This window comes from Strix uralensis, chromosome 1 (genome assembly GCF_047716275.1).
Source record: "Strix uralensis isolate ZFMK-TIS-50842 chromosome 1, bStrUra1, whole genome shotgun sequence".
In the NCBI taxonomy this organism is placed as follows: domain Eukaryota; kingdom Metazoa; phylum Chordata; class Aves; order Strigiformes; family Strigidae; genus Strix; species Strix uralensis.
In genome coordinates, this window is record NC_133972.1 from 157,032,047 (window position 1) to 157,044,171 (window position 12,125).

Below are 12,125 nucleotides of genomic sequence, written 5' to 3' on the forward strand. Positions count from 1 at the left end.
AATTATAGAATAGTATGTGTTGGAAGGGACCTTTAAAGGTCATCTAGTCCACCCCCCACCCCCCCCCCCCTCCCCCTCCCCTGCAATAAGCATCTTCAACTAGATCCTATTGCTCAGAGCTCCATTTAACCTGACCTTGAATGTTTCCAGGGATGAGGCATCTGCCACCTCTCTGGGCAACCTGTTCCAGCATTTCACCACCCTCATTATAAAAAACCTCTTTCTTATATCTAGTCTCAATCTATCCTCTTTTAATTTAAAACCATTACCCCTTGTCTTATCACAAAAAGTTTGCTAAAAAGTTTGTCCTCATTTTTCTTATAAGCCCCAGCTGAAAGGCTGCAATAATGTCTCCCTGGAGCCTTCTCTAGTCTGAACAACCCCAAGTCCCTCAGCCTTTCTTCATAGGAGAGATGTTACAGCCCTCTGATCATTTTTGTGGCCCTCCTCTGGACCCGCTCCAACAGGTCCATGTCTTTCCTGTGCTGAGGACTCCAGAGCTGGATGCAGTACTGCAGGTGGACTGTCACCAGAGTGGAGTAGAGGAGAGTGGGACGTGACAGGCAGAATTATGTCCCTGGACTTGCTGGCCACACTTCTTTTGATGTAGCCCAGGATACAGTTGGCTTTCTGGGCTGCGAGCACACATTGCTGGCTCATGTCCAGTTTGTCATCCACCAGTACTCCCAAGTCCTTCTTGGCAGAGCTGCTCTCAATCCCTTCATCCCCCAGCCTGTATTGATACTGGGGGTTGCCCTCACCCAGGTGTAGGACCTTGCACTTGGCCTTGTTGAACATCACGAGGTTCACATGGGCCAACTTCTCAAGCTTGTCCAGGTTCCTCTGGATGGCATCCTGTCCCTCAGGTGTGTTAACTGCACCACTCAGCTTGATGTCATCTACAAACTTGCCGAGGGAGCACTCAATCCCACTATGTCATTGATGAATATATTAAACAGTACGGGTCCCAGTAGGGATCCCTGACAGACACCACTCATCACCAATCTCCATCTGAACATTGAGCTGTTGACCACTACTCTCTGGATGTGACCATCCAACCAATTCCTCATCCATTGAACAGTCCACCCATCAAATCCACATTTCTCCAGTTTAGAGAGAAGGATGCTGTGGGGCACCATGTCAAAGACCTTACAGAAGTCCAGATAGATGACATCCATAGCTCTTCCCTTGGCCACTGATGTAGTCACTCCGTCAGAGTTGGTCAGGCAAGACTTGCCCTTGGTTAAGCCATGTTGGCTGTCTCGAATCATCTCTCTGTTCTCCATAGCTTCTAGGAGGATCTGTTCCATGATCTTTCCAGACACAGAGGTGAGTCTGACAGGTCAGTAGTTCCCAAGGTTCTCTTTTCTACCTTTTTTTAAAAATGGGTGCAGTGTTTCCTTTTTACAGTCACCAGGTACTTCACCTGACGGCCATGTCTTTTCAAATATCATGGAGAGTGGCTTGTCAACTATATCAGCCAATTCCTTCAGGACTCTGGAATGTATCTTATCAGGTCCCATGGACTTATGTATGTTCAGGTTCCTCATGTCATGAACCTGATCTTCTCTTACAGTGGGAGGGACTTTGCTCCCCCAGTCCCTGTCTTATGGTCCATCCACTTGAGAGGTGTGGGAAGAGAGGTTGCCAGTGAAGACTAAGGCAAAAATATTGTTGAGTACCTCAGCTTTCTCGTCCTCTGTTGTTACCAGTTTGCTAGTCTTGCTCATTGTGGGGGTATACTTTCTTTGACCTTCCTTTTCTGGCTGACATTCCTGTAGTCATAATAATTCCTTATTATTATTCTTTGCATTCCTTGACAATTTAAGTTCCATCTGTGTCTTGGCCTTCCTGACCCCATCCCTACACAACTGGACAGCGTCCCTGTACTCTTCCCAGGATACCTGTCCCTGCTTCCACTGCCTATGCATTTCCTTTTTGCCCTTTAGTTTGACCAGCAGGTCTTGACTCAGCCATGCAGGTCTCTTGCCTTCATTTCCTGATTTCTTATACCTGGGAACAAGAGTTCTTGTGCTCTATGGAAAGCATCCTTAAAGATATGTTAGCTGATCTAGTCCTGTTCCATCACATACCTGCACAGTACCTTTCTATAGCTGTGCAAATTTAATTTTACATTAAGTTTTGATTCACATTTAAAGAAAAAATAATAAAGGAAGAAGAAAAATAAGATAGAATAATACTATTAATCTCCTTCAGAGTATGTAAAAACATGAGGTCAAATTATATTTTTTCATCATAATAGACAATTAGCAATTAAGTTCTGTCACACTGAAACTTCAGTTTCCTTTAAAAAAAAAAAAAAAAAGATAAATTCTGAAACCTATGAAAATAATTATTTTTCCAGTGTGACATTTCACTCGCTATTTCTTTTCCCTGAAAAATCCCAATAAATAAAACAGCTAATACTGATTATGGATGAGATATATAACATTCTGGAAAAACAGAAATAAGAAAAAATCACATCCTCTGGTTAAATGTGATGGCCTATCAGTAAAAGTACAGCATTATTAGTTTAAAGCCTGATTAATTTTACAAATGTTCAGTTAAATTTACAAATGTTATACCCAAGTTCTTGAGTACTGAATTAAAAAGCACAGTTGAAGTTTCTTTAATCTCTATAGTTGTCAACAATTCTTATCATTCTATCTGACAGCTGGGAATGGCTGTATATATCATGTTGTGAGGGAATAAATGTCAGGACAAGGTGCTGCAATAGAATCATTGGGAGAATGGCATAGACACCAGCAAAAAAACTAGTCTACATTATTTGGATTTCAAGCTTGGAAGGTGTGGATTGTGTGTACTCACATCTCAGTAGTTTAAAAATAACAAATCAGAGCATGTCTGTCAGAACTAAATTGAGAATACTTTGCAGTACAGAAAAATCTGATATGGTCACTGGAATCCTTTGTGGTATATTATCCAAACATATCTTTCATTTTGAGTTTATTTCAAATTTAAAGTATTTTACTAGCAACACGCGCCTAAGTAGCATATGCTCCTGAAAGTCTAAGGGACAGATGAAATGTCATTATGATCCAGGCCAACACTGAATTCTGCCTCTTACAGGATTTGTACTACCTAGAAGTACTCTAGCTACAACACATTTCAAAGGAATTGAGTCACTTTACAGGTGAACAGCTTTTCCTCTGTTACCGTGTTTCTTCTTCATTACTCTAGCAATATTTAAAAAAAAAAGGTGTGTTCTTTGTGACTAGTTAGAGAGAGATTGAAATCCAGCTAGGTCAAAAAATAGTACAACCTGGGTCAAAGAAAAACATCCACTTCTTTTCCATTGTTCTTACAGTGGAAAAATGAGCAGGTTACTAAATGACTGCCCTACATCTGTCCAAAATGAACACAATTTGTGAAACACTCCAGAAGATGAAAGGCACTGATAAAAAAATATTTAGTAGCTGCATCAAAATAAGTTTTGGTAAGTTTTATGATTACAAAATATCATGGATAGTGCCTAGGTTAGAATTCATTTACCTCTCTATATAAATGACACAAATAAAGCTGAGGATGCCCTTTCAAAAGTACATATAGCATACTTACTCCCAAAGGTCAGCTTAAAAGAAAAGTAAAATCTGTATTATTAAATTACTTGTGACAATTTTGAAAGAAGACTAAGAGATAAAAATACAAAAGTAGAAAGAAATCTTTGTACCTTTACCTTTAGAATTTCTTCCTGTTTGGAGATATGTTACTATTAAGTATTTATCTTTCGGAAATGGTAATGTTACCTTAAAATTTAATGAGAAACTCTTAGATTCTTTGTTATAAGTTTAACTGTGACTGGCAACCAAGCTATTAATCCCATCAAAGAAAGAGACAACTTCCAGAACTAGAAGTTTTAACAGTAATAGGAAATAAAGGGGTTTTTTTGGTTTTTTAGAGAGAGAATAGCAGAACTGGACAAATCTCAGTTAAGGTAGACTAATAAAGGTAAAACTGAGAACTAATATCTACAATATTGCAAATAGTGCTCCATGATTCCTGAATAAGGAACCCTTAGGCTGTTTTCCCTTTAATCTCTAGAAATAAAGCTTTCAGTCTTTCTCAGAGAGAAACTTTGATCTAAAACCTAAACCTTTTTCATAGACTTGTAGAGAACTGGGTAAACTAGCTGTCCAGCCAATTAAAAACCCTCAGAAACATCTGTGGCTATATCTACACCGTAGTTAGAAAGTTGTTCATGACAAGCCACGACAAAAACAACATCCTTGTGTAGATCCACTTGCCTTAGTAGATAGGTTGCATATGACTATGATGTTCAGAAACATCTGGTAGTGTGGTAAACTGACTACATGATTCTGAGAATAATTTTGATGCTCTATAGTGCCATTACTACTTGCTTACTGTCTCCATAGATAGTCTGATCTTGTTGTTGTCCCAAGAGAAGTCCAGAAAGCACTATAGTGACATAAGTCAATAATTGGGTACTATAGTTTTTAAGTTTCAGTGTGATCATAGCTTGTGGGCAATGGAGGCCATGTGCTCGCAAATTCAATGGATATGTTTTGACCTTCTATCCCTGCTATCAGGGATCATTGTGTTGAAGCATTCAGAGATGTTTGTTTTGGTTACTGCATTTCCCAAGTTTTCTTTGTTATTTGCTACATAAAATAACTCTGTAACTGCCTACTTCAGCTGCTACTGAGACTTACTATCATTACTGCACTCACACAAATGTATATAAATATGATTATTTTAATTGCTGTCATGAGACTGATGGAAATGTTGTATAAAATAATACTACTCTACATTCTCTGCAGAAGCATACACATTATCTACTTACTAATGCATTCAGGTAGAGGTTTGTCCCAGTGGCCATTTGGTTGACAAATTAAAACTGAAGAGCCAAATAAAAAATATCCAGGATTACAGTCATAAAATACCACTGTCCCATATGTGAAATTTCCATGTTCAATTTTACTTTCTCTTATAGAATTTGCAGGAATTCCAGGATCAGAACAGTTGACCACTAAAAAGAAGAAGAGCACAGACTTGAGAATCATACAACTACAGTCTACTGAAATCGTCCTTAAATGGTGTCCTATCCTTTGTATGAGAAACTTCCAATGTGTTTCTACCCTGATTTTATGTATAATGATACTGAATTAGGAAGATGATATGAAACCAGGAGATGCCAAACTCAGAGCAAATAAAAGGAAATGTTTATTCACTGAGTGTGATGATGCTGTAAAAGTATTTTCCATTAGAAGTGACTGGACATCAATTTATACTCTTGACTTCACATAAACTATCACCTATAGCTGGAAACAGGTTATGGGGCTAGATGTGCCTTTGGTCTAATTCACACAGCCATGCAAATATAATTCTGTTCCTGTACTAACATTTTGATAATGGAGCACCTTTGAGCCAGAAGTTTTGAGCTAAAGGGCACATGGTCAGTTAGGTAAGACTGTGGTGATTCTTTTAGAACAGGGAAATATCCCAACAAATGTGTCTGTGAGTTTAAAAATAGGAGTATACTTTCATGGTTAAGAATATCGATGGGTTTTTTGAGTCCTCAACTACTTTAGGTTTCATATGTTTGAAAATCACTGAAGATTGATTTTTTTTTTTTCCTTTTTTTGTGATGTATAGCTGTCTGGTGAGTGGAGTGTAATACTTACTTTGGGGGTCATGGAGATTTTTTTAACAGTTTCCATGCAATAGACTCCTCTGGTCAAGTAAACACATCACCAACTACTCAAAGTTCCTCTAGAAAATTACAGTTGATGTAAAAATTACTATCCCTATATCCTTATAATCAATTGCATGTTTATATGCATACATGTGTATGTACCTGTGTGTAAATATGTATATAATATATCTGGTTGCGTATGTGCATGAATGTGTGTACATAAAAGTATCAACTATGCCAAAAAGGACTGCAATCTAAAAAGAAAATAAAGATATTGCCAGATGCAATTTAAGATCATTTTTCTTACCTACATCGCTCAATGTAGTTATTTTATGGCTCATCTACTTCTCTCTAGTAACTATCCTAAATGTTGGAGTCTGCTTGTGTGCTTCTCAAATATTGGTACCGCAAGACTAGAATACATATGTTTTTCAAGGATAGAAATAACTTTCTGGTTGGATTTGACTTTTTTGACATTAAATGATCATTTTTTTTAGTTATATTGATGGACAGTGTTAAAAATGTGTGTGGTTTTTTTTTTTTTTCCTGGAGGAAAATTTGAGCTATATTTCTATCCATTTTTATTTTTGTAGACAACAGTTTTATAACAATTGAACATTCATCTTCATATTATTGAGCATGCACTTTAAGTAATGAAAATTATTTATTAATAAATCTGGAGTAGTGAACACTTGAAAAAAAAAATACAAGGTGCTTTGACCATTTAAATAGTTTTCTACTATTATAATAGTTGTCTAGGAAACTAGCTACCTAGCAAAGTTGTTGACAGTATTAACAGCAAGTGTACTGCTGAATTTATATAATGATTGCAAATTCAGCCTTCACAAAGGAGTGCAGCTTTTTCTATAGTACTGCACTTCAGGCAGTTTACAAACATTCAAGGTAACATCTTTTCATTTTTTAATTTAACTTTAATGCAAATAGAACAAAATCATATTAATTAGGATTAATTTCACTGCACATTACAGACACCACTAATAATGTTCAACACAAAGTTGGTTCTTTTTTATTTTTAAAGTTTGTTCTAAAACCTATAGAAGATTTCAGGGACTGTGTAAAATTTCAAGGAATAATCTGATCAATTTATTTACTGATCCCTACGGGGAAAAATCATATCAGACAGTTTGACACATTACTCTGCAATACCAGAACACTGAGGTGATTTATAGCAACTAGACTGAAAATGAGATTCATAAGGTACCCTTAATACACAGTACATGTTTAGTATTGAAAATTTAAAAATAATAACTTATCATCATCAAAAAGGTCCTTGGAAATTTAAGTTATTTAAACTATTTGGCAGTATCACTTAAGGCAACGTTATTAAAAGAAACTAGAGAACATCTACTGGACGGAAACTGTAGTAAATCAAATTGCTATAAATATGTAACATGACTTAGGCTGTGTACAGATAAAAATCCATGGAAGCTGCTGGGAAGATGCTGAAAAACAATTAATACAAATTTTTCATATGTGCTAGCAGGTTACAGCAAAAATTACATTTCTCAAAATGAGAACAATTAAACACTTGAAAAGCACATAACAACAGAGTTAAAAAGGACAGTGGTGATAAAACTTTTCTAAAAGTCCTTATGAAAATTCAAGCAGAAATAATTTCATAATATTCTTTCATTTTCAGTGAAAGAATTTTAAATCTAATATCCAGAAGTGTTGAGAACAAACCCAAACGGATTATGCTAACAAATTAGAATTAAATTTTAAAAGTCAATATGAGCAGGCAGATTAACGGAGATGTAAAAGAGAAGAAAAAGTATGTTTTCTTATGCAGCTATTAAAACTATGTCAGTTAAAATGCAGAGAACATTATTTCAGGATTTAAGCTCTTAATTATCTCTGCATAATTTTGTTTAAGAAACTTGTAGAAACCATTTTAAGAAAATCACTACAAACTACAGACACAGAAGAAAGTTTCTCTGCAACAGTTATCCTGGCAACTTGAATGTAGAACAGACCTAACTGAAAAATCATAGAATCATGAAACATCTTTAATAATTTGATGTCTGTTAGTAAGAGAGGTATCATTTGGTCTTGACAGTATCCCTTTACCTTCAGTTTATTTTTCAACTTTAATTTTCAAAAAAAGTTTGAAATCTGTAAATGTTTGCATTCTTACCTTTGCATATTGGAGGTGGGTGGCTCCACTGCCTATTAGCCTGACACTGTGCTTTGGTTGGTCCTTGCATAACATACCCAGTATTACATGAGAATGTCACAACATCATTGAAGTTGAAACCATTTCCACTTGTTCTTCCATAAATAGGACTACCGGGGTGACCACAGCTAACAGCTAACATAGCACAAAACAAAGAAACAAAAACCAAACAGAGCATGCTGTTATCAGTTTTAATGTTTTTTGATATAATACATAATATTTATAATCATTAAATAATAATATTTTAAAGTTTTTGTATTATAAAATACTGAGTACTTTTCACGAAAGATTCACATTTCTCTGAACTGAATAAGAACTAAGATGTATTTTAGTAAATGTTCAAGCATTTATTTAAATATTTAAATAAACTGAATAGAATTTGCCATGCAGAAATCTAGGCAAATGAAGAAAACTTTTCTGAAGAACTGGGAGAAATGCAAGCACTTGATTTCATTACATATAACCTAAAATTGAAAGGAAATATTTCAGTGCGTTAGTTCCTCAGGTATTATCTCTTACAAATATGTCTTAGTACTGACTCACTCCGTTTAACCTTTGAGGCCTAAGTACTTAGTGAAGTTATAAATTTATGACTGGGCATATGAAACATTATGGGCACCGTGAAACTTTTCTTGTATCTATACAAAAACTGACTACAGAAGGTATAGTTCTTTTTCTGTGCCCACAAAATCCAGATACAAAAATAGTAAGGAAAATAAAACACAAATCAATTTTCCAAAAATAAGTCAAAATATGAATAAATATGTTCTTCTATGTTTTAACAAACTTCAGTTGTTGATAAAATGTTTATCAGTAATTTAAAATTAAAAAAAAAAAGAATCACAAAATAAATTATGTCACTCTCAAATTTTTACCACTTTAGAAATGTCAGTATTTTTCTAAATAAATTTTGTTAGGTCAGACAAATATATGTTCTTTTTCTCTGTGTAGAATAGACTTATCATGATAACTCTAAAAGAAACCCATTCATATAATCTAAATGAAATAAAATTTAGCAATATTAAAAATGTGAAAATGGTCCTTAAGACTAGTATAGCATACAGGCAAGTCACAGTATATTCTATCAATGAATGTGAAATTGAATTCTGTATGTTCTATTAATATCACTAGATGATTTTAATAAAATATAGTACCCTTATGTTACTGGTACCAGAAATTTTTATATAAGGAATTGCATTTTTCCCCAAAAGAGTAATTAGAATCATACACTAAACTGCTAACATCTGTAAAACTGTCAGGCAAAGATATGCATTTAGCTCATAGAGATGTTTTTTAATGTACATGTAATAACAATAAAAGATAGTCTTGTGAAAACAGAAGTATGAAATTTGCATAAAATTTTTAATAATGCATATGCATATGCAGTAGCAATACACAAGTGTAGTAATACATCTATCCACTGTATAAGCAAGAGGAATGGTGAATTCAAAAGTCAAAAGGTCAGAATCACTAAATTTAAATACATTATCTCAAAAATTCAATTAAAACATCTAACATTAAAGAAAGAAAGAAATGTGGGATTATTTTTCTACACTTCACCTGAACCTCTGATCTGAAGCAGAGCTGTTCCTAAATATCTGTCACAAAGTTAGGGATGGCTGCTGTTCCTAGGAGCCTTTTGCAAGTCTAAGATTTTTTCCCAAGTCTTGTGTCCTTTTCTGAAGTGCTGTATTGTACATCCTCTGGTATTCAAACAAGCAGCTTCCATTTGATTAGAGGAAGAAAATACATTCACTTTCTCTGCTGTTAGCACATCCAAACCAATTTTTTTTTCCCAGTTCCAACATTGATATTAACATATTAATTTAGAAATTCTTGATTAATGGTATCTAATTTTATTGACTTAACAGTTACCTATAAAGTGCGTTGGTCTGAAATGTAATATAAAGAAGAAATGATCTATTATTATATCATAAAGTGGAAACAAAATTAAGAAATACAATTATTATGGTAGTGTTATGTATATCTAGTTCTATGTAAAACAAAGCAAAGTGAGCAGTAAGTATAATGAATTAATATTGTGTGTTATGATTCATCATTCAGATAGTTTCTGCTACAAAAATGTAGTGGTAAAAATAGAATATTTGGAGACAGACTAATACATTTTTGATACACTGATATTACTGCACCTGAGTTATTGAAACATACTTGTAATTTACTTGAGAATCTTTTGAGAACTCTCACATTTTCCTAAACAGCATACAACATTTTCTGCTATTACTTAATGGTATTTCATGTGATATGTTGACACACTTATAACACAATAGGAGCTTTATTTAACAAAATGCAAAATTCATGCTAAAAAAGCCAAAACCCAAACCAGAAACCCAAATAACAGTATCTCTGTGAGGAGAAGAAAAAAATCAGTATGTTTGTTGAAGCAAACATTTTAATCATCAGTGCTGACAGCGTAGTTCAAGAGTATCTACTTATCTAACTACTGCAGTCAAAGTAAATGTACATTAAATATTTTCAAAAGCCATTAAGGGACATAAAGAAATTTTCAAATTTGAGTACCTGGGTGCCTAAGTCCCATCACTTTTTGAAGAAGTTTCATATTCATATATAAATGACAGTTATTTAGTAGCTGAAAGATGCAATGGAAATTTTAAGTGACAACAGTAAACTTCACCTGACAGATGAATCACAGATTTTAGGTGGCCACTTACTTTTGAGGATCTGCTTTAAATCTTTTTTTTTGAAAAATGTATATTAAGTTGCAAAGTCATTCCTCATCTTGTCTGACATAGACGTTCCTGTAATATAAATCAGTACGTGTTGCCATGCTTACTTACGCACACAGGATGGAAGCTGACCAGACCAGTTGTGATCCTGTTGACATATTCGTACAGAAGAACCAATCAACCGAAAACCAGGACTGCACTGGTATACAACTGTGTCTCTATATCCGTAATTTTCTCCGATTACTTGACCATTGACTATCAGATCTGGAATACCACAGTGACCAGCTAGATTTTTCAATGTAAATTTAAAAAAAAAAAAAAAAAAAAAAAAAAAAAAATTATCAGTAAATATAGCAGAGAAATTTTACATATTCCTCAATTAAAAAAAAACATGCTGAACATTTTTCAATTTCTTTTATTGGCTTCATTCAAAGGTTTATTTTTATTAACTTCAGGAAAACTTAAGTATTGCATTTCTATAGGTAGGAATGTACATATATAAAAATTACAAAGAGACAGTGTAGCAAAGAGATTAAATGTCATATGTTAACAAATTTATTTTAAAAAAATATGAGTAATTCCTTTTTATTACAATCTGTAAAATTCTAGATTATTTACCTTAGAATTATTTTGGTTAAGATAAACTTAATAAAGTTAACATTGCACCGTTATACATTTAAATAAATATAAGAATTCCATATAAATACAAATAAAAAATAATATATTATAAATATGAATCCATTACAAATATCAATCCATTTGGATGTTATAAATATACCCTTCTTACAATAGAAACAAATTAAATTTAACTTGGACAATTTATTGCTGGAGCCTGACTCTCTGGATTGTCTTCAGTTCTTTCTCTCCTATTGATCCCAGAAGAATCCCAGAAAGTTTGGGTTAAAGGAAACCAGTGCAACTACATCTAAATGTCCTCAACCAAAAACCTTTCTATGTCTTGGTCTAATCTTCTACCCTGCATTCTCAAAATATGAGAAATATTTTATTTACACTATGAAAGTCACAAACAGACATTTAATCGAAAGAGACTCGGGGAAAAAAAGAATAAACCATGCGTCATTTTTACTATTTTTACTCGGGAAAATGGGTACTGTGATTCAGCAAAAAATGTGGTAATGGAAAATCCTCTGAGAATGGTTGAGCCCATGGAGACTGTGACATAAGACAGAGAACTCTCTGCAAAAAGAAGTAAGGCAAGCAAGGAAAATGAGCAGTGTTTCAGCTGGTATTATATTGAAAAAAAATTATTACCAGCCATCCAAACTCCTCTGCTCTCCTTTTCTTCTCTACTTCTCCTCCAAAAAAACCTAAACAACCAAACCCCCCAAACATGGGGTTGCTAATAAGAAAGGACATTTAGAAGCAATGTAGTTTAGATTGGTTTTGGCTTTGAACTTTTAAGTGTTTGTAATACTCTGATGTAATTTTCAGCATTTTGCCTCATTTTTTCAGGGCTACAAACTTCCTGTTAAAAAAAAATGCAAATCCAAGATTTTATTATAACTTGTGTCTGGCAACTTAAGCCTTATAG

At 34.1% G+C, this 12,125-nt stretch overlaps 1 protein-coding gene across 2 annotated transcripts in view; it reads right to left on the reverse strand.

The window, feature by feature from the left end:
- Window positions 1–12,125, reverse strand: part of CSMD3 (CUB and Sushi multiple domains 3) — a 759,152-nt gene that overhangs the window by 59,992 nt on the left and 687,035 nt on the right. For both annotated transcript variants that reach the window (XM_074886756.1, XM_074886745.1), the window contains 3 exons: window positions 10,685–10,858; window positions 7,830–8,003; window positions 4,823–5,008 (listed from right to left, as the gene is read on the reverse strand). In XM_074886756.1, the coding sequence (XP_074742857.1) occupies window positions 4,823–5,008; window positions 7,830–8,003; window positions 10,685–10,858 (534 nt within the window). The remainder of the gene's footprint in view (window positions 1–4,822; window positions 5,009–7,829; window positions 8,004–10,684; window positions 10,859–12,125) is intronic.